This window comes from Mus caroli, unplaced genomic scaffold (genome assembly GCF_978045245.1).
Source record: "Mus caroli unplaced genomic scaffold, Mus_caroli_1 scaffold_11, whole genome shotgun sequence".
Classification (NCBI taxonomy): Eukaryota; Metazoa; Chordata; class Mammalia; order Rodentia; family Muridae; genus Mus; species Mus caroli.
This window is the reverse complement of record NW_028227266.1, coordinates 118,397,107-118,420,595: the sequence shown is the minus strand read 5'-3', so window position 1 is coordinate 118,420,595 and position 23,489 is coordinate 118,397,107. Positions and strand designations below refer to the sequence as shown.

The 23,489-nt window shown below is 48.7% G+C and overlaps 1 protein-coding gene across 2 annotated transcripts; it reads right to left on the bottom strand.

Annotated features, from left to right (window-relative positions):
* Positions 1 to 260: 260 nt before the first annotated feature.
* Exog (exo/endonuclease G) lies at positions 261 to 20,290 on the bottom strand. 2 transcript variants are annotated; one of them, XM_085828180.1, is made up of 7 exons: positions 20,076 to 20,290; positions 19,897 to 19,931; positions 18,196 to 18,345; positions 16,800 to 16,939; positions 15,285 to 15,361; positions 12,955 to 13,069; positions 261 to 1,817 (listed from the first exon to the last, which is right to left on the bottom strand). In XM_085828180.1, the coding sequence occupies exons 1-7, from the start codon at positions 20,273 to 20,275 to the stop codon at positions 1,356 to 1,358; spliced, it is 1,179 nt and encodes a 392-aa protein (XP_085684306.1). In that variant the 5' UTR covers positions 20,276 to 20,290; the 3' UTR covers positions 261 to 1,355. The 2 variants fall into 2 exon arrangements, with proteins under 2 accessions (XP_085684306.1, XP_021028206.1); XM_021172547.3 differs by lacking the exon at positions 19,897 to 19,931 and having other exon boundaries at positions 20,076 to 20,282.
* Positions 20,291 to 23,489: the final 3,199 nt, after the last annotated feature.

The window sequence follows — 23,489 nt, the reverse complement described above, 5'->3', positions numbered from 1 at the left end:
ACATGGTGGGAAGCTGGGGCACAGGCAGGAGGAGCCCCAGCCTCCTTCCCAGGCCCCGCCATCACCTCTTTTCTGAGGAGAGAAAGTAACAGATTTTTTTCGGTCATGGTGACATTTTGGCTTTCTATCCTCAGAAGGACTGGCACAAGTTAATGGGGAAGAGGAAGGTACCGCAGAACGGAGTTAATCCGTCACTGTGTCCTACACCTGATGGTTTCTTTTTATCCAAATGAAGGAGCAGTAGAGGGTCAGCCAGAGCCTTCTTTCTCTTTTTTTTTTTTTTTGGTTTTTCGAGACAGGGTTTCTCTGTGTAGCCCTGGCTGTCCTGGAACTCACTTTGTAGACCAGGCTGTCCTCGAACTCAGAAATCCGCCTGCCTCTGCCTTCCAAGGGCTGGGACTAAAGGCGTGCACCACCACTGCCCGGCTCAGCCAGAGCCTTCTTGTCTTTATTGTAAAGTCGTGCATTTCTATCAGAGGCAAACACAATGCCACAAAGATCACTCTCGTACTGCTTGGAGGACAGTGGCAGAGTGGCAGATTCAGACAAGTCCTTTTGCCCAGAAGCTACTGGGCTATGCGCATGTACTCAGGACAGCTCAAGATCTGAATAAACCAGTCTGGAGGTCGGCACAGAAAGCAGCTGTTCTTTCCCCAGGCAATGAGCTGGTTTGGACCTTGGGCCCAGGCTATACCTACCTGTGGTGTGCTGGTCCAGCAGACAGCAGGACCAGAGGTACCCGGCGACTCTTGGCACACACCTTTCTTGGGCTCCTTTAGGAGCCAGTGAGGCAAGAAACATACTTATCTGGCACCGTGTGATCCGCGGAGGGAACCACAGTCTCTGGTTAAACCCACAAGGTACCTAATCTTTCCAAGACCCACATTTCTTCCCACAGAAATGATGTGAGAAGAGATACACCCTTCTCACCAGGAGGGCTGTAGTACCAGAAACAGCCCTGGATGCAGGGACCAGGTACGGACTGAGTTACACCCATCTAACTCTGTCTGGACTCTGAGGCACCCTGGATGACTTCTGTTGAATACCAATGGTAAAGATACAGAGTTCTCTGAGCCTCAGCTTCCCCGCAGGTAAGACGGGATAGCAGGGTTTGCACAGAGGACGAACAGTCATTGGATCCTCCAACACAGACAGATGGGAGGACTTCAGGGTCATGAGGGAAGCAGCACGTGAGAGCAGAGTTTTAAAACCATCTCGGCCACCTCGGATCCCAGCGAAGGACAACGACACTGAGTTTTGAGTCCCGAGTCTTTGGAGGATTTTGGTCAGAATTCCATCATTTCTTGAAAATAAACCTGTTGGTCACAGGTGCTCAGTGCACACCCAGACAGACACTAGGACTGCTTTTCCAGCTGGGCGTCCTTTTGCTCCTTAGCCTTCAGTTCCTCCAGCTTTTTCTCATAGCGACTCAGGAAGTAACCGTCAGGTTCCACCCCTGAGCTCTTCAAAGCTTCCAGAACCTTCTCCAGTCTGGCCACAGACCGGGCTCCGTCAATCTTCCTCGTGCTCAGGTACAGAGTGAATTCCTGGAAACCCAGGAGCTTGCAGGTGTCCACAGAGCAAATATTCCGGATGTCCCTGCTTCTATCCAGACGGGGGAAAAACACCAGACCTGACATCTTCTCCAGGTCATGGAGGCTCACCTGGAACTCGGATAACTGGGACTGGAACCCAATGGCTTTATTTGGCACCACAAAGGCCCCCAGCGCCAGCGGCTCCGTAGATTCCGGGCTTCTGCGAGCCAGGATCACCTTGTAAAGGTGCGAGGGAACGGCCACGTTGTCCTCACCAATCACCTAAAAACAGAGGAGTCCGATTAGTGCACTGGGCTGTGCCGACACTTCCCAGGTTTTGCTCCCACACCTCTGTAGATGCCTTACAGGAAACGGCCTGTGAATGGCCTCAGTGTAGCCAGTGCATTCAACCAACTGCCAAGGAAAAGGAAAGACATTCAAACAACCCGTGAGTACTGACCAGTTCTAACCAGTCTTTAAAATACTGTTACCTCTGCAAGCGGTGGCTCCAGGCTTTAATCCCAGGACCCTGGAGGAAAAAAAAGCAGGTGGATCTCTGAGTTCAAGGCCAGCCTGGTCTAAGGGTGTCCAGGATAGCCAGGACTACACAAAGAAACTCTGTCTCAAAAAGAACAAAATAACGACAAAAAACCATAATGTTACCCCAAAGGGCAGGGGTCACAGCATGTCCACAGGACAGAGGACGAAGGGGTGCCATAAGCAAGCACTGAACTTCCAGTGGGAGGGAGGGAGGGGGGCTGTCATTTCCTCTTCATTGGCTAATCAGAACTCCTAACACTCTAAACACAGAAGTCAGAACTGCTGGCTTCAGCACTCCCAGCTCTTACAGTACAAACAGCCCAAACGCCCCAAGGAACAACAGACAGCCCTTGAAGCCGCAGCCAGACACAGTAGCAACAGAACTTTCTAGATCACCTCGATCGTCGCTCACTTTTCACAGTTAAGTCCATGCAACTGCTTTTGCTTAGTTCCAAATGCTCCTGGATTACCAAACATCGACCTTCTAAATTACGCTGTCAAGTCACACACTTTAGAAAAGTAGCCACACAACGAGGAAGGCAGAGGCAGAGAAACAAGCCGCTCTGTAGGTTGGCCGTATTAATGAAATAACAGGATTAAGAAGCCTCTTCAAATGTCCTTCCAATATGCTTAAAAGCCTCCATCTGTTGTCTAAAAAACAAAAGCGGGATGTCCATTTGCTTAATGGTCCCCGATAAAATGACAAGACCCAACTGGACATGCTCGGAGTGCCCAGAGCAGGCCTTTGCTGCCGTCAGTAGGTTACTCTCCTGTCAGACAGTTCTAGCTGTAGATGAGATTCCCTGTCAGAAGCCCAAATAAGGCGGCGAGATGCAAGCCAAAAAAGAGGTTTTCCCTGATTTTTACAAACTCCTATCTGCACTGCACATAGCCCAGAACTCCATGGTCTGTCTGTTACACATTACCACAGCCAGCTACAGGACTTCAGGGAAGACCCCGCCACAGGATCTACAACAATGCCTTTGAACATACGGAAAGTGGTTGGTCGGTCAGGGCTCAGACAGAGCAGGGCTTACGAAACCACACTGCTCACAGGTTCGAGATCTCGGCCCCAGGGGTGAGCTGTGCATGAGGACGTGAGCTCGTCGAAGCAAAGGGATGAGAAGGTAAGCTGGTGTTCACACTCGGGTCACAGAACCCCAGCAGATGCTAATGATGCTGGGTCGTAAGCCTAGCACTGACCCGCAGCACGGTAAAAGGGTGGTGCAGCTAGGAATCTGGCATCCAGGTGAAGGCAGGAGGGCCATAAGCTCTAGGTCATCCTTGGCTATACACTTAAGAGCTCGAGGCCAGCCCGGACTACAAATCTCATTACAAAGGAAAGAGGAGGGCAGAGAACTCTGCAGGACACTATCTGCGGGGAGAGCCGACTGCCACGGCATGTGGCCCGATGCTGAAACATGATAAATAATAACAGTAAGGGCTCAGGAACCAAAACTAAGGACATAACTACGATGGAGCCACACTCACAAGGTGGTAGGAAACGAGCTGCAAACATCCCACAGTGGCTGGTAAGCCAACTCCTGGCACCACCTAGTGGGCTTTCCATGCCACTGCAACACAGCATGAAAACCCTGGGATCCTTCTATACCATTCTCTTGCCTATGTCTATCTTGTGAGCTCCCTGTCCGCAAACAAATGGTCATTTTCACAAATAATTGCCTGGTCATCATAAGGCATGACCACCAGAACCGCTAACCGAGTTCCTTCACTTCCAGCAAAAAGTATCCATAACTGACATTTCCCACTTCCCGGCTTTACTTGCTTACGTGCCGTTTTATAGTTTTGGGGTTTTAGACTCATGACAGTTTGAGGATCTCCAGTGCTGCAGTCCAGAAGGCATCAGGGATGCTGGGCACCAGTCTATCCCTCAGCTGCACCTCAGTCCTTGACAGAGGTGCTTTGCTTCTGGCCAAGACCTCCCCACAGGTAAGTAGAAAGCAAAATCTACGTTCATTTTCTGAGTAACCTTGTCTGAGTTTCTCAGCACACGCAAAAGACACCATGCCTGCTTGAAAATTAAATAACCCAGTGTCTGTTCCTTAACTTTGGGACTTAAGAGCCGGGCGTGGTGGCACACGCCTTTAATCCCAGCACTCGGGAGGCAGAGGCAGGCGGATTTCTGAGTTCGAGGCCAGCCTGGTCTACAAAGTGAGTTCCAGGACAGCCATGGCTACCCAGAGAAACTCTCAAAACAAACAAACAAAAACAACAAAAAACTTGAGACATAAATAATCTTAAAATACCTTAGGGTTCTTTTCCTTATAGGTAGCTCAGCAAAACACATAAGCATTTACTTTCAGGAAAGTCACTGCCGGACAGTGTCCCTGGAACGCATGCACTGAAGCATTAGGCTGCTGACCAGACAGACACCTGCACAGGGTCCACTTGTCATAAGCTATAACAAAACCAGGCTCCTTCCTTCATTTCTAAAACAGCACCAGCAATCCCCAAATGCCCCTCACACGACTGTTACGACAACAGACTGATATGGTAAGAGAGAGGGGGGAGGGGAGGGGAGGGGAGGGGAGGGGAGGGGAGGGGAGGGGAGGGGAGGGGAGGGGAGGGGAGGGGAGGGGAGGGGAGGGGAGGAGGGAGGGAGGATACCTTTAATCCCAAAAGGCAGGCGATAACTGTGAGTGTGAGTCTGGGGCCACCCAGGGCTATATAGTGAGACCCTGATTCCAAAGGGAGTGCGGGTTATGATAGTGCATAGTTATAATCCTAGAACCTTGAGGTGGGGGCAGGAGGAGCAGGAGTTCAAGGCCAGCCTGGGCTATATGAGACCCTGCTCAAAACAACAACAACAAAAAAGATTTCAAAATCATCAAGACCTATTTTTTTAAAAACCTATTTTTTGAAGTGGATGTCATTCAGAAGCCAGGTTTTGCAGTGGCAGAGTGGAAAACCGTGGGTTCCAGCAAGATTCGGGCCGTTAGAGGTCAACATGGAGAAACGAAGTACAACACCAATGACCGCGGACAAAGGATTGCCGTGGCTTAACAGGAACCAAGCTTTAATATCAGTACAGCAGCAACAAACCTTTTCACAGAAGATTTGGCATAAAAGTGCTTTACAAAGGAGATCGCTGTCACCATTAAAACACTCAGGAACCCTGAACCCTTGTCAAGGCTAACAAAAACTGGAAACTGACCGACTGGAAGTGAGTAGAAAATACAACACATGTAACAGCTAGAAGATGGACTCCCATGTAAGTTGGTCGTTTCCTAAACACTGGTCAGAGTGCCTCCTTCCTCCCCTCTCAGTGACAGAAACCCAGTACCCGTCATAGCCGCAAAGCCAACCCAGTTTTAGAAGTTGGCAAGAAAGAATAGACTTAGCCTGCTGCTTGCAGTGTCATAGCTATCGTGTCTTGAGTGACGTTAAGATAAATGCATTTAGTGACAGACACCATGCCCAGTAAGACAAGGAGGAGAGGAAGAAAGTCAGACCAAAAATAAAACTGCCCAGACACACTGAGAGACCACGCCCTTAAAGGAGGGGGAAGTCAACAGGAGTGTGTCGGTCAGCCCTGTGTCACCACAGCAGGCACCTGCTGGTGAGGCTGTTCACACGGAATAGAGCCTCCACCTGCAGGGAACTGCTCCAGGCAGTGGGTAGATGCGGAAAGAGACAAACATCCCCTAGATGTCAGGTAGACGCTCCCTTTCCCACCAGGATGCCTCCAGACTCCTGGGGCAGGTTTCCGATTTTCTCCCTCCCTGGGAGTAACTGGCAGAAATCTGGAGCTTCCCGCCAGCACGCTCCTCGGATCATTTACAACGTTCCAACCCAAGTCTTCAGGTCTGCTTCCCTTGCCTGGACTCTCTTTCGGAATGGGCACATCAGAGAAAGCACATGGATAGCCTCAGCTATGCTAAGGGCGATTCTGATTCGAGCTGTCAGCCGACTCACTTCTGATAAAATCACTGCTACTTGCCCTCCCTGGGGGCCACACGCACTCAGTTCTAGGGTACTATGAGCCATCTCCCAGATCCTAGTGGACATCTCTGCCTGGCTGTAAGGAACCCTCCTGGCCCATTTTCTGCTATTTCTGCATGCTCGCAGATATTCCTTGCAACTGGCCTCCACTGAGAACGCCTTTCATTACTGACAGACTCATGCTCTGTACTGGACACTCAGTTGTCCCTGTGGCACAGCCTCAAAGGACAATGCTCTGACAGACTGAGCATCAGGTGTGGGAAAAGACAGAGCCAGGCTTGGACCTCGCCTCCTAACGAGGAGCTGTGTGACCTGGAGTTGACCTCTGCAACCCTCAGTTTTCCTGTGTGTAAAGGAACAGCCGCAACGTTTGGGTTGGTGAGGGTTGTAGCATGATGCCCTCACCGCAGGCCAGTTCGTCTGCTTCACTTCTCCAGAGTCTACACTCGCACACGCTCCGCACCTGCACAGCACCTAGAACGTTGGCTGTGTCCGTTCTCCTGAGGGACAGAGCACGTGCAGCTGAAAACAAGCAGCAGCCACGTGGCTCGGAATCATCGTGCCTAACTGCCAAGCACCGCCCCGGAGCGGGGGCTCAGGCTCACACTGTTCCTTGAGAGGAACAGACAGCTCTCGAAAGCTGTGCAATGCGCACTAAAATGCCTGATTGGAACTCTAAAAGGTCCTGCGTGCTGGAGAACCGCCCGGATTCTGGCTGGATGTTCAGATCTCTGCACCAGGCCCCGGCCCTTCATCTCTTCAGCCTCCTCTGAATAAATGTGCTCACTGCTTCAGAACAGGCTGCCCCTCCCCTACTCTTCCAGTCTCATCTTTCCTCAAATGTGCTTTCCTTAGTGAGACTACAAGATTACACATGCGTATACATTTACATACAAATACAAATACATTTGTGTGCATACAAATACATTTTTTTGCCCAATTAAATTGATTTTTTCTTTTATTGAAAATTATCTTTTTCTCACATAATGCATCCTGATTATGGTTCCCCCCCCCACACTCCTCCCAGCTCCTCCCCACCTCCCTCACATCCAGATCCACCTCCTTTCTGTCTCTCATTAGAAAACAAACGGGCTTCTAAGGGATACGAAGAAAAAAAATAAGATAAAACAAAACCAGCACATTAGAATGGGACAATACAAGCATATAGAAGGAAGAGAGCCCAAGAGAAGGCACAGGAAGCAGACGCAGACTCACCCACACCTCGTGGAAGTGTCCCGTCTCCCTGCAGTCCCCACCCGCAGTTCCCACCTGCTCCTTGTCACCACGGACTGCACAGAGCCATGCTCTCTTAACATCAACTTCAGCTTCCCCCTCACTTTACCTAGGTCTCTGCTGGGACTCCCCAGGTGACCAATCCTGCCTCCTCACCCTCCTCTCCCTCATCAACTGTCCATTACCATTCATTTTCTCTGTGGCCACCTTTACACTCTGTATGAGAAGCACCCAGAGCTTCCAGGTACACACTCGAGCTAATTTAAATGTGCTGAATAGCTGAGGTATGCCCTGGCTACTTGAGAGGTGAACTCCAAGGATTGCCTGATCCCAAGGCTTCCAGAACAACCAGGGCAACACACCAAAACTGTTCTAAGGAAATGACCGTAGTGAGTGGAAGGGGGGGTGGTGGGGTGGGGATTGGGGAGGGACAAGGAAGTTAAAAGACCTCGAGGATAACACCTTCAGGTGAAAGATCCTGGCAGAATGTAAAAGGACACAGAAGCCCTGAAATTGGCAAGATAGACGTCAGTGTTAGCAGAACTAGCTTCACTGATTTAGAAAAATAGAGGTGCACAATGCTCTGGCCACTCCTTGAACCTGTGTGTCTGCCAATGTTCTGACCAGGTGTGTGCCCATTGCTGCACCTTCATTAGACTCTTTCCTTGTACCCCTCCCATACCCATTTCTTGAGAATAGACATTGTTTAGATCTGGAAATCCCCTACTCTCCCCCTTCTCCTTCCCCCCATGAGGGCCTATAAAAAGTGGGACCTCTTTCCCCTCGAGGTCGACTCCTCTACCCCTGCATGGGATATGAGTCGTCCGCAGAGCTCTGGCTTCCCCCGAATAAAGCCTCATGTGGTTTGCAACAAGCTCAGTCTGTCGTGAGTTCTTGGGTGTCCGCTATTGTCCTGAGGCCTGAGCGAGGGGCTCCTTTCGGAGTCTTTCACAGGAACCTACTGATCTCTCTGTCTGAAAGGTAGGGCTTAAATGACCCGAACCATGTCAACAAGAAAGTGAAAGCGCCCAGAGACAAGTGAATCTCTGTGAATTTGAGCCCAGCCTGTTCGACAGAGTGAGTTCCAGGAAAACCAGGGCTGCATGGAGAAGCCCTGTCTCAAACCTCCTCACCCCCTATAAAAGAACTGAAAGTCAAAGCACATGACTACACTCTTAGAAATGGCACCGGCGGTTCCCTGCGCGCCCTTCGCCGTCCGCTGTGTCTGTCGTGTTACACTTGTCTCTCAAGTGGCACCAACTTAATGACATAGAATTACATCTACTTCCCTACAGGCCCAAACACATTGCACGTGCACAGACACACACACACTCGGCACTATAAATCCTGGCTTTGTACTTTCAATAGACCCCACAGTATAATCCCAAGGCCCAAGGTGCTGGACAGGAACACATGAGAGGGAACTGGCCAGGAGCGGGGGAAGGGTCAAGGCAGAGGTAAACATGTGCGCTCCCTCTACGAGGCAGACCCTCCGCTGCAAGCTGCTCCCCAGTGCATTCCGTTATGGACAGCGACTGTTACATACACCGCAGGACTGCGTCCTGTACAGGGTTTTCCTCGGATTTCAATTAACTGTTGCTTATTAGTCAATTTTTAGTTTTGCTTTTTTCAATAAAATTATCAATTTATTCTCATTCTACTGGAGAACATGCATGAGGTCCCCTAGCCACTAACATCATCAACTCCAGTGCAAATGACAGACGCGTTGCATCATCGGCCAAAACCCGCCCTGAGGTGCGAGTCATAGGCAAGCCTCTGTTCACACCTCTGCAGTAGACAAAGTCTGGGACCTGCAGAATCTGGAGCTGTGCTGAGGCGCAGATTATATACAAATAGGCTAATAAATGACAAACCAGAGTTGAAAAATGCAGCATAGCCCTCTTTAATCTGAAACAGAAATAATCAGTAGAGAGCCCAGCAGGGTGACACCTGTCATCCCAGCACTGGGAAGCCGAGGATGCTGCTGTCTTAGGCCAGCCTGGGCTACATGGTGAGGTTCTTAGGCCAGCCTGGGCTACATGGTGAGGTTCTACCTCAAATAAAAAAAGACCCCGGAGATGACTCAACAGGTAAAGGTGCTTTGCCATGTTAGCCATGGTGACTTAAACTCAATCCCAGCAGCCCTGTGAAGGTGGAGGGAGGACAGACCCCATATGCATACAGAGCACACGCGTGTACGCACACACACACAGGAAGGAAGGAAGGAAGGAAGGAAGGAAGGAAGGAAGGAAGGAAGGAAGGAAGGAAGGAGGGAAGGAGGGAAGGAAAGAGAAAGCAATCAAGAATACGGCTTGAGGACTGTCACTTACAGGTGTACACTGCCCTCCCCCATGACAGCCCCTGAGGAAAACTGAACTAAAGCTCTGCCATTGTAAACATCCACAGGCCCTAGACATTGAAGACCTGGAATGGTAAGGGCTCAGAAGCCCAGAAAATGAAGACCTAGGACAAGTAAGGCTCTAAGATAAAATCAAAAGCCAAGACCCTCACCCAAAACACACTTTCAGGAAGCCCGGCTGGCCTCATGCGTCTGATGACTGTGAGGAAGGCTGACAGATCTCCAGAAACTCCTCAGGCTACTTGAACCTCTTGAGCATCATCCACTGATAAACTAACGGCCAAGTTCCATCACTGACAACATCACATGTGCCAGTGCAATGAAAACTGAGACCAGAGAACATCATCTTTGTATTTTTTCCATTTTGAACTTCAGACTTTGTAAACGGTCTAAGAACTCCATTATTCACCCAGTCCACCAACTGGTAACATCCTCCTTGATGCCTTTATCATTCTCCTTTCTGTTGTCCCTAAACTTATTTAAACTAAGTCACAGGCTCACTCCTTGATCCCCTAGGATGTACGGTCTAAGAACAGACATTCACTGACATAGTTACAGACCAACTACGAAAATCAGGAAATTGAGTAGCAGCATCATTTATCTGGTCTCCAGACCCCAAGCATGGTCCACGTGTCCCACACACCACCCCAGCAGCCCTGCCTTCTGCCTTCAAACCACACTGCAGACTTTGTTTCCATGTCTGTTACCCCAGCCCAGCTGCTTCCCTGGCCTTTGTGTTCATGGCATGATCCCTTCTTTGATAAAGCACACAGTGTGTTTTATAATGTCCTCCCCTGGGCTCCGCCTGCTATTTCCACACAGCGGACTTGAACATTACTCTTTTTTGCAGAAACGGCACTTCTATCACTAAGTCCCGTTACTAGAGGTAAGAGCGCTGGTCATTTGGTTTGGAAGTTAAGGTTGTATTTCTCACCTCTCTGATCATTAAACGACTTATGGGGTGATGAGCCTACGCCCTGCTCCTCACGGAACTCCTGCTACACTGGCATCCACTGATGATACCTGCTTGAAAAGATTGTTACTGTGAGGGCCACAAAAGGATCCCTAAGATTTTCACTCATGACAACTCCGCAGCTGTCAATCAGGAGCGCCCTGGCCCCGTGTACTCACTCACTAGCGGTACCGACTTAACTCAGTTGGTTTACACTATATCTGGCTCTCATATTTAGTCACAGATACGGTAAGCCTGCGATCGTAGACTCAGGCGGCTTAACCCCACCACCTCCCAGCTCGCTCCCATGTCCGTTTGTCTGAGTGCTTCCTTTCCTGGGGCACTCTGGAGGGAACCAGACACTTCTCTGGTGTGGGTGGGGGCGTTGGATATTTAACAAGAGGTGACTTTTAGAAGGCAAGATCTGCCTGCCGATGGCTAAAAGCTTGTACCATTGCTTTGAAGCCCTCTCAGCACAAAGAACTTGGACACATGATTTTGTAAATTGTAGATTAGAAAATCATATCCAATAAGAAAAGCAATAAATAAAACGAATGTTTTCCACTATTGAATTGGAACAACACAGTAGCAAAAATAATAATAAAGCCTACCAGAATAAATAAATATGATGTACACTTTGTTTATCTTTTGGGGTATTGTTATATTTTGTTATGTTGTTTGATTCTGAGGGGTTTATTGTATTAGGTCTTTGTTTTTTGGGTTTTTTTGGAGAAAGAACTTAAACTTGGGTGTGTAGGGAGGGGAGATGATCTGAAAGGACTTGGGGGAGGGAGAGAATATGATCAAAATATGTTTAATTTTTAAAAATTATTTTATACAATAAAAATATGTAGCCAGGCGTGGTGGCGCACGCCTTTAATCCCAGCACTCGGGAGGCAGAGGCAGGCGGATTTCTGAGGACAGCCAGGGCTACACAGAGAAACCCTGTCTCGAAAAACCAAAAAAAAAAAAATATGTAGCAAGACGCTCTGAATTGAGTTAGTTCTTCCTTTATGCTGTGTAACATTTTATTACAGAGCAGGTTATTTACTTAAAGCTCTCAGTTTCACACACACGAAACATGAGTGAATCGTTTCAGGTTTATGGGTCACCAGTCTTTCCTGGCAATGGGAGTAAGAGGATTTAGGCAAAGCCAAGAATAATTATATTTCCAAATTAAAATAACAGACACCTTTAGGCACTTTGACTCTAAGATTTGAAAACAAAAACAAAAACAAAAAAAAAACCCTAAAACTAAGTGATCAAGTTGGTCAGAAGAGGAAGCTGGCCTTTGCTTCCTTTAGCGCCTCTGAGAACGACTGGACTTCCCAACCCTGGAACCCACATGAAAGCAGTAGGCACAGACACCAGACACGCACGGCACACCCAGACAGCAAGCACGGGCAAGCGCAGAGCAGCCGCCACCCCGCCCCACCCCACCGCTGCTCCGGGCCTTTCCAGCTGTTCCCTAGGCCTCCCATCACCGACTCTGGTGGCTTAACCCGACCTGCATTCCCCAAGTGTCCCTCCCCTGCATGGCCGGGCACACAGTGCCACCCTCCCGGCACAATGCTCAGGGGGCCTCTCCACAGAGATGCAGTCACACTCTTGGTAGAGCCGTCAGCCCTCTAAGGCGCTCCTCCGGAGAAGGTCCAAGAACACTGGAGCCTTCCAGGGCAGTAGGTACAATCTGTCTCTACGTCACTGCAAGTTCTCACACACTTTGTCTATTCTCTACGGTCCCTAAGTGTTCCAGAGTCAGGAACGGGGTGGGGGGGTGTGGGGGGAAGAGAGGTGGCTCAGCGGTTAAGAGCACTGACTGCTCTTCCAGAGGTCCTGAGTTCAATTCCCAGCAACCACATGGTGGCTCACAACCATCTGTAATGGGATCTGATGCCCTCTTCTGCTGTGTCTGAAGACAGCTACAGTGTACTTACATAAAAATAAAAATAAGCCGGGTGGTGGTGGCGGCGGCGTACGCCTTTAATCCCAGCACTTGGGAGGCAGAGGCAGGCGGATTTCTGAGTTCAAGGCCAGCCTGGTCTACAGAGTGAGTTCCAAACAGCCAGGGCTACACAGAGGAACCCTGTCTCAAAAAAATAAAAATAAAATAAATAAAAATAAATCTTAAAAAAAAAAAAAAAGAAAAAGAAAGAAAGAAAAAGAACAAGAATGTCTTCAACATAGCTGGGTGGTGAGTGCCTCCCTTTAACTGCCAATGGTTGTTTTTACCCCCTCACTGGATCTGCTTCTGTAACCCTAGCAGGAGGCACCTGATAAACAATGCTGAATACATGACGTCAGGAAGCAGAGCATCCAACGAGATTACGAGCTCGCGGAACAACATGCGCTGGAATGTTACACGTCCCTACCTGGTAACTAACTGTTTTCGTTCCATCATTCCTAGTATGAGGCAAGGTTAAAGGTCCTGATACTATCCACACATCTTCAAATCTCTCCGTCAGCTCACGACAATACATTTCTATTCTGAAAAACAAATCAAAAATAATGTTTTATGCTCACAGGTGTCACGTAAGAAAGCAGCAAGCCACCCAGTCCCTAGGAAAGACTCTTAAATGAGACAGCTCATTTAAGAGGTTGACTTAGGGACAGCCATCGTGGCACACACCTTTAGTGCCAGCACCCAGAAGGCAGAGGCAGGAGGATCTGGATAGTCAGAGATCAGTCTTGCTGTCTACATAGTTCCAGGGCAGCCAAGGAGACATAGTGAGACCTTGTCTCAAAAACCAATATATATTTTTTTTAATTAAGAACAGTATCAAGACTGTAGCTATGCACCCCAACTTGTATAAGTTCATCCCATCTAAAGCTGAAGGTAGGGCTTATATTATACCAAGATGTTTCTCAGACCACGTCTCCTGTACTTACCCATAAAAGTCAAAAGCTAAACTGTAATTCCCCAAGTCGTGGCTATTTCTAGAACGTGTATCATGAGAGACTACTGGACCAAGCGATGGCTCTTTTGTCTCTCATCACCAGGATGCGTCTTTCCCAAAAGGCTAAGGACACTAGGAACATGGACTCCTTACACAGTGGGCGCTTAGCTTCTGGCCGTCCCGTGCAGTGACTGCCTCATGACAGGACTGTCCATGCAACAGTGATATGCACTCTTTAGACTGCACTGTGTGTGGTGTGGCCTACAGGGGCTGGCGACCCCGGCCACCACTCCTCTCAGCTCCTCCCAGAGTGCGGATGCCTAGTTACAAGGTGAAGTGCTGCTCTCTACCAAGGTCTCCCTCGGGAGAAAGAAACTCCAAAGGCTCCCGTAGGTGTGCAGTCTGCAGACACAACAATGGCAAGGAAGGGGAAGACCGCCCAGAGCTTTACCAAGCTGAGAGGGGAAGCTTCACTGGGGAGCGAGGAGACCTGGGAGTTAGACTGGAACCTTCTGACTCCCTGTGGCAGAGACACTCGGGGGAATCTGAACTCTGTACAGCTGGCACTAAGGAACTACTGTTAATTTTTTAAGTGTAGTAGGTTAAGTACTGTGGGCTACGTTTTAAAACAAGCCTTTTCTCCTACAAACATCCATTTATAAAGTCGTATCTTCTAGTCTGAGCAGGTGGTAAGGATTAGAGTACACAGATGAAACACATGGGCCCTGACTTAGGAAGTCTTTACAGATTCACTACAGGTTCTTTGTGTGTCTGTATGTGTACAGAGGACAGAGGAGGGTGCTGGACCCCTGGGCTACCGGGTACAGGTACGGGGAAGCAAACTCCTGTCTCCTGCAAGCTCCTAGCCACGGCGCTGCCTCTCCAGCCCCAACCTCTTTTAAATATAGGACATTTTCTTAATAGTTATTTTTTTTTTTAGATTTATCTTTTTATTTTACATGTGCATTTTACCTGCGTATAAGTGAACTACTATACGATCACCTGAAAAAGACCCTGGATCCCCTGGACCTAGCACTACAGCCGTGAGCCACCACACGGTGCCAGAAACTGAGCCCAGATCCTCATCTGACACAGCACTTTCTCTTCTTAGGGTTGTGTGTGTGTGTGTGTGTGTGTGTGTGTGTGTGTGTGTGTGTGGTGGAGATGGAAGGCAAGACCCCTGTGCTTTTGAAGCAAGTGGTCTACCAAAAAACTACATGCACCCTTAGCTGAATTCTGAACTGTGAAATACTACATAGTTCTGAGAAGCGCACCTGCCTGAGACAACCACATTCTGGGAGGAGCTGAGAGGAGTGGTGGCCTCCAGCCAGGACTGGGTCGATCCCCGTCTCCTCCGATGCTTGGTAAGACCACCTGGCAAAGTTAGCAATGTCAGAAGCAGCAGAGGGCTCAGCGGTCTCATGGTGTCTACCACTAAAACCAAAGCTTTTCTCTTGCAAAGCTCGGAAGCAGACCAGGCGGGGCAGCACGTGTGTCATCTCGGCAATCAGGAGGCGACAAAGGACAGTCACAGGCTGGAAGGCAGCCTGGGCAGCTGGCAATGCCTCCCCTGCCAAGCTCAGGAACGTGCCTTTCCTGGACACACCACTCAGTACTACCTTGATTAGTTTCTCTAGAAACCTGACTTCTGAGCAGTAGCACATGGGCCAGAGAGGCAGGCTGTCTCTCAAACACGGCAGAGACAGCAGCGTTCAGCCAGGATGGCGCCTGAGGAGTGAACACAGAGACAACACAAGCAAGCTGGCAGTCCAGCTCGCGGCACGCCGCCTACCGTCCATACCTACCTGTTCCAGTAGCCGGAGTTATTATCAAAATTCTGAGGCACGATATTAGAAAGGTAAAAGGTTTCTGCCATGGCTTCCTGAGAAGGGAAAAATGAAACTGTGTTATTCTAGAATGCCTCTGCTCTAGATTAGCTCTAACGGCTAGTCTCCACACTACCTACTCACCTAGCCACAGCCCCACTCAGGCTACAGCCCAAACCTGATGTTTGCTTAGATAAACAAACAAACAAATAAATAGATATTCCAAGGCAGAAAACTATGGTTATGCAGAGTAACGCCTCCAGGCCAGTGAGATGGCTCGGCAGGTAAAGGTGCTTGCTCCACAACCTTGTTAGCCCTAATCTGATGCCCAGAACCCACATACAGATTAAGGAAAGAACAAATTACAAAGATACCCTCTGGCTTCCATATATGATCCATGCATACACACACACACACAAAATATACACAAAATTACTTGCATTAAAAAAATTAGACTTACACACACACACACACACACACACACACGTATGCATGCATGCCATGTTGGGCACAGTGGCACATGCCCATCAGCCCAGTACTTCAGAGGTAAAGGCATGGTGATCAGAAACTCAGGGTCACCCTAAGCTACATAATGGGTTCTAGCCCAGCCTGGGCTACATAAGTATGTCTTGAGTAGTAATAATAATAAAAACTATAACGCAAGTAGCTCAGTGTGTCTGGCCTTTCTTGTCATTTATAGCAGCCACCCAAACACATGTTTATCAGCTCCAAGGACTAAAGGCCTCCAGGGAAAAGGAGACTAAACAGAGGCTTTGCACATCTGGAGGAAAGGCCAACCTCCAGGAACTTTATTTAAGAGGCATGAAAACCAAATTTTAATTCAAAAGTAGTAGAGAGGGCTGGAGAGATGGCTCAGTGGTTAAGAGCACTGACTGCTCTTCCAAAGGTCCTGAGTTCAAATCCCAGCAACCACATGGTGGCTCACAACCATCCGTAATGAGATCTGACTCCCTCTTCTGGAGTGTCTGAGGACAGCTACAGTGTTCTTACATAATAAATAGATCTTTAAAAAAAAAAAAAAAAGTAGTAGAGAAAACGTCCCTTTTCTCCCAGTTTCTGGCCACTGTAATGCACTCTCTCTGCATATCTAATCTACTCGCACAAAACTCCACCTCACTGACTAGCCAGCCCCACCACCCCACAGCAGCCTGGCAGCCACTGGGTCATATCTACTGCTGCTGTGTTTCAACTTTTCTTCATCTCTGAAACTTTTCAAAAAAAAAAAAAAAAAGAGTTAGGGGCTGGGTGTAGCTCAGTGGTGAAATGTTTGTTCAACAGACACAAGTTAAAATGAAAAGTGAAGCCTGACACCCTCAGTCGGACAGACATGGAGGTAAAATACAAAGGAGCATAAATTAAAATTTTAAAAAGGCACAAAAAAATAACAAAACCGGACAAGGACGTTCTTGAGCTTTACAATTTGCTTCCTAGGTCATCAGTCACACAGCCTCATCCTCTCCAAAATATGCCTACACTGGAAAACTTGTTATTTCCTGCCGGGGCCATGTGGCCTCGTGACCAGCCGCTTCCGATATAGTCTTCATTGAGGGCGCTGAAGGCTGAAGGGACAGAAGGATCCGGCTTGAATTTACAATGCTTTCTGTCAGCGTCACCTGAAGAAAAACACACAGATGGTTATCAGGGGGTCCTCTGAGGCTCGAAGGTTGGATAGTGTGGAAAGGGACAGCTTCCGGCGGCTGGCGTCAGGGAACACATGTCAGGGACCACATGCGTGCCTCCGGGTCCTAAGTAGCTCATATTCCATCTGAGCTCAGTAAGGTTGGCCTAGGATGGATGCTTCTCCTACAGTGATGCTCCTTCTCGCTCTGACTCTGGCCTTTCTAGTTAAAGGGAAACTGCCCTGGGCTGTGTACGGGCGGAAACGGTAAATGGTGAGGAGCAGAGAAAACTTCACCACCAAATCAACTTGTTCACCAAAGCACCATCATGTAGCACTCCCAGGATCCCAGGAGCACGCACAAGATCAAACCAACAAAGGGGCAGGGAGGTCACAAAGTCCCTCTTCTCACCTACGAGCCACAAGCAACTGAAGCCCCTGAGAAGCAACCCACACTCAAGCGTACATATGACAGCACTAAGTGGTCTGGGAGGTGGGGGGCAGGAGTGGGGGTGGGCAGGAGTGGAGGGGGCAGGGGATGTTAAGAAAAAGAAGAACACATGAAATTATAAGGAAATAGTCTGAAAGGGACAGGGTAGAACTGAAGGGGGGGGAAGGGGACGGACTTGATCAAAACTCATTACATGCCTATATGAAACTCTCACATACAAAACAATGAAAACATTCATATATGAGACCATTAAAACCAGACACTTGTGTATTGTTTTACAAAACTATATTCTGGCAAGCTTATCTGTACTGAGTGAGTGGATAAAGGATACACACAGACACAGAGGTCTGTTCTGCTCAGGAGGGGGAGGATGTCTTACAGCTTCTCTATTGGCTCTGAGATGATAAACATCTAAGGTAAGAATTCCACCCAGAAACCCCACAGACAGATCTCTGAGAGGGATGAATGTTGATAAGCAACATGGTAGTTAGAATGAGAATAGCCTCTACAGGCATGCTGGTCCCCACCTGGTGGACTCCGAGAAGGATGAGAAGGACTGGGGGGTGTGGCCTGCCTCACTGAGGAACCGTGCTGCTGGGAGCGGGCTTTGAGATGGCAAAGCCCCATGCTAAGCCCAGTCTCTTCTTTTCCTGTCTCTCTACCTGTGGGTCAGGATGTAGCTCTCAGCTGCTTCTCAGAGAGCAGACAAATATCACTTTCAACGTGTGCTATGAGGTACAAAGGTTGAAATTACCAACAGCCCTCTAATCAGCACCTGTACATTTTCCCCAACCACCTACCGATGATCTTGTCCTTGGATATATGTTCAAGAACCCATCTGGGCACCCGTTTTGCCTGATCGTAAGACAAGGCATGGTTAGTGTAACGCCTGGTCTCTGTTCCAGCTAAAGGAAACCCAAACTGTTCCAAGACAGCTTCTTCTGCAGATTCTAAGAAAGAAAGAAAGAAAGAAAGAAAGGAGGGGGTTATGAACAGAAAAAAAGTAATTATTCTTATTAAGAACAAAGGATTCTAAAGACAACGGTGAAGTCTAAAAACAACTGCCTCAAAAGTCTCTCCAAGGAGCCTGACTCTGAAGGAGGAGGGAGTCTAATCAAATAGGCCTCATCTTTGCCATAATTTATTAAGTCAAAGAAAAGAGTTCAGCAAAATCCTCCTTTGCCTACCCTCTGTCAGGTATTCACAATGAGCTTCAGCTCTGGGGGTACGCGTTTAGTTTGGGGACTAGGGAACAAACACAGGGTTACTCATAACTAACTATGAAGTTACTCCGTGGCCTAGGCAGGCCTTAAACGTTTGTTCTTCCTGCTCCTGCTGACCACACGTGGAATTAACAGGCATGTGCTATACATAATTAAATAAAACCTGGCTCGAGGCAGAGCACAGCTCAATGACAGAGCTGTGCATGGACTAGGGTATACGGGCCCTGGCTTCACTCCTGGGACCAAAAAGAAATAAGAATCCAATCTCACTAGTTTTCTACATTAGTTTTCTAAACCTGTACCACAAACTGTGTGTATGAGGGGTAGGGGGAGAATTCAAAGGAAAACCATAGTGCTACAAGTATAAAAGTGGATGGATGGGAACCTCTTGCGACTAATAGAGACAAAAATGGCCATCGTTTTAGTTTTTCATCAACGTGATACATCAGCTGCCAGGTTAAGTATCCATTTCGGTTTTTAAAAGACCTTAACTCCAAGAGTGGGTGCACACACCTGTTACTCCAAGTCTCATGCCTGGCTGGGTCACAGTGAGTACTGGCTCAAAGCAAAAACAAAGGAAACAAGCCCACCCACACTGTCCCTCACTGATACTTCCCCAGTGTTTCTGTTCAAGGAAAGACAGACTGAAGCCTTCACTGCAGTGCGGCTAAGAAACTGACACTTCCTCCTAGAGGACTCAACCCGGAGCTGTTTCCAAGTGACTCCTCCCCATGCCTCCCCAGAGCAGTCCTCTGGCACAATGGCAAGTGTCAAAGAAGCGGGTGGTTCAGCACGTCCTGGAATGTGATGGGTCTGTGCTCACTTCTTTGTCTAAAGATAAGATGCCCCGTAAATTTAAGGATGTACACACTAGGAAGACTGGGTAGCAGATATTCTTTACGGAAACGCCTTCAAACATTCTTGTAATGTTGTCAATTTGACAGAATCTAGAAACACCTGAGAAGCAGGCCTCCGGGTATTCCTATGGGGAGAGGGGGAATCTTGGCTGTATTAAATGATATGGGGACCTCCAGTTTAATTATGGGCTGGGCCATTCCCTGACTGGGATTCGCACTGTAGAAACTGGGAGAAAAGGGAGCCAAACGGCAGCACGTATTCGTCCGTTTCCTGACAGTGGAGGGACGTGGCCAGCTGCTTCGAGCTCCTTCCCCGCCACGATGGGGTGCACCTTGAACGGGGAGCTAAAACAGACCCCTTAAGTTGCTTCTGTCAGGTATACGTTGTCACAGCAACAGGAAAACAAACTAAGACACTTACTGAAGGCCAATTCTGTACCAGGCACTGTGCTGCACCTAAGGTGGAGAACAAACAGAGTCTCAGCTCGGGGTGGAGCTAAGGATGGAGGGGTGGTGACGTGTGAGCCCGCAGCCAGGTGAAGAATTTGGGGGAGCAGTGGGGAGCCGAGCCCCGGGGACAGAGCAGGCTTGCAGACTCACCGTGTGGCTGCCTCGCCAGCTTCGCGGATCCCGCGTCCGGACGCCGGAGGAACTGCAGCGCCGTCAGCCCCGCTCCCGCGGCGCCCACTACAGCCCCGGCCAAGAAGCCATTCAGAAACCGCCGCGAGGTCCTGAGACGGGAAGCGAAGCTCTTTGCAGCCATGACTCGCGGGCGCCAGCACTTTGTCTCGGCCGCGCATGCGCACGCGGGGGCTCCGAGGCCGGAATGGTCCAATCGCCGGCTCCGGAACCAGGCGCGCACGCGCTATCCCGAGCCGCCTCCCAGAGGCCTTCGCTGCTGAGGGTCTGGCGCGTCCCCTAGAGTCCAGCAGGGGAGACACGCCTACCTCCATCCCTGGTCCTGGCCAGTTGATGGATGGGTTAAGTGTCCTGGCTTGCCAATTTAATGGTGTGTGTGTACTGTCCTCTGAAGAAATTGTCTTTAGTCCCATTTAATAGTGAGTAAATGCTTGTTCATGATCCATCAAAGATCTCCTAACCTGGGATCCAATTCGATGTGATTCCAAAACCTGTACCCCATTGGACTGTTTGGGACACTTGCTTCAAAGTCAAAATACACATCAGAACATTTGTACCGCCTATCGATTTTCCTGGGAAAACAGTACTCCGTGGTAGCCAGAGACTCTGGATGGGCCAGAGCTCAGAACTTTAAATCCCTACCAAACTAGCCCAGTGTGTCAGTCCATGTTATCTCTTTTAATTTGTGCCTAGACAAGCAAGATGGCTCATCAGTAAGGGTGCTTGCCACCAAAACTGACACCTGAATTCAGTCCCTGGAACCTACTTGGTAGAAGAAGAGGACTGACTCCTGAAAGCTGTCCTCTCACCGCCACAGGCATGTGCTTGCCATCCTACATGCACAGGTATGTACAGCCAGACATAAATAAGTCGATGTAATAAACTGTAACTGGGCTTGGTGGAGCCGATCTGTAATCCCAGCGCTAGCAAAGACTAGGAAGGGATTTCTGAGCTCCAGATCAGCTGAGACTACATAGTTTGTTCCAAATGAGTCTCAGCTACATCGCAAGACCCTGTCTCAAAAAAGAAGTTAAAATTGTCATCTTAGACAATAGGGATTCATCTCAGGACTAAGGTGGTATACATGGAATGCATGCCGTCAAGTAACTCTGTAAATGTTAGCCACTTTATGGCACCTCTCTAATTGGTCTTAGACAAAATTGATGGGCAAATGCCCACTGACAAAGGGAGAACATAAGGTCCAGAGAAATGGCTAAGTGTTTAAGAACACTGTCAGATCTTCTAAAGGGTCTGGGTTCGCTTCCCAGCCCCCATATGGTAGCTTATTGTTGCGCCCACCTCGGCCGGCAAGGAAGACACAACACGGTCGGATTCTTCTCAACAACCTTTATTGCAGCAACGCCTCAATGCTGCTATGGGGACCCCGAGTACCCAGGGAGGTCTGCTTATATGCTCTCAGCCCCCCATCCACCAGGCACGCAGCTTCAGCCAATCAAGGCGGCAGGGGCATGTCTCCACCAAATATGGACTTGTTTACACTGCCAGCATCATGGTGCACCTGCGCAGCTCTCACAATGGTCGTGGCTTATTTTCAGGTGTATGAGGAAGTCAGGTGCAAGTCATAAGACTTAGCTGCAGTCCCGGGCGCCATCTTGGGACTGCTGCCACACCCGCTCCTCACAGCTCATGACTCATGACAACCTCACACCAATGCACATAAAATAAAATTAGGTAAATTGTTATTATTATTATTATTTTTAAGACAGGGTTTCTCTGTGTAACCCTGGCTGTCCAGGAACTCACTCTGTAGACCGTAAATTATTTTTTGTAAAAAGAAGAATATTCGTATTTAATAGATTCCCACTCAGATCAATGGGTCTTCACCTGGCAGCAGTCTCCAGCTTCCCATAAAAAGAGCATTGGCCTGAGCCAGGATGACTCCATGACAGGCTGCAAACCAGCAGTTCAGGAGACCAGCTCTGAGTTTCTACTTCCCAGACTGGGCAAGTCAGTTACTGGGACAACCAGGCTTACATAAAAGGGACCCCTCCCCAGCTTGCAAAAGAATCGTTAGGCAAATTTACAGCTAGGAGATCAAGAGCTGCCCCTCCTTGGCATGAAGTTTGCTTTAATGGAGACCCTAACTAATCATGGCATCATCCAGACCCCCAGAGATAGAACCCACCAATCGTGATATAGATCACCTAACCTTCCCTAATGTTCCCTTTTTGGCTTTAAAACTGCATCTTTGAATTCAGTCGGGGTCCTTCCATCTCAATGGAATTAGGCCCCTGCATGAAGGAATTTGTTCAATAAATGTTCTTTGCTTCAGCATACTGTGAGTCTAGGATATCATTCTTCGGCAATTCATGGTCCCTAACACCCGAATTGCTGATGTGGTTGCCCACTTCTTTAACCCCAACACTTGGGTGGCAGAAGCAAATGGATCTCTGAGTTCAAGGCCAGCCTGGTCTACAAAAAGGGTCAATGTTTGCACAACTGGACTGTTATCCAGAGCCACTTAAGAGCTTTCTAGCAGGTGCTTGATAAAGGATGAGTTAAAAGGCATCCACCCATACAGAAATCTGACTCAAAAAAAAAAAAAAAAAAACAAAAAAACAAAAAACACTTCTCACTTAAATTAGTCACAGGTCCTGAGAGACCTTGCAGCAAGCAGCAGGCTGCTTTGCCAAGCTGTCTTCTGTACCAGGCGAGAGAAACCAGGATTATGTTATTCTTTTGAGGACCAGTGCTCTCGTTATTTTTCCCGGCCACCTCAGCATCGAGCCCACACTTGGCCATGCGCAGCCGAGGTCATCTGTGAAACAAAACTGAATCCCAGGGTGTCTCCGACCCACTCACAAGAATCCTGCTCAGCAGGACTGCAAGGCACAGCACGGCATGAGGTGGGGTTCCGGATGCTTCTAGAGACCATCCTCCCGCCTTTCAAGAACTTACCCTCAGTCACAAAAACAGTCCATCTAGGAGATGACCTTGAGCCCCTGGTCATCTGGACTCTGTCTACCAAGTGCCAGGATTCCCAGGATATACAGCCTGCCACCCGCTGACGGTTAAGGGTACAGTTTCTCTCTCCCCTTACACCTTTATGTAGGTTCAAGGGAGCAAATTCAGGTTCTCCAGCTTGTGTGGTATCTTTAATTAGCGGAATCATCTCACTAGCCTAGATGGAAGAAGTGGAGAATGGTGCTTAGCCCCACAAGACAGTGGTCTACATGGATATCAAACAAGAGCCCACAGGCTGGCCAGAACGAGCCCCTGTAATTAGCAATGGCTCCTTAAGGAGCACTTATCGCTCCTCCAGAGAATCCAAGTTCTGTTCCCAGCACTCAAGTTGGGAAGCTGTGACTACGTGTGTAACTTCAGCCCTGGGAAATCTGACACCTCCTCTCATGG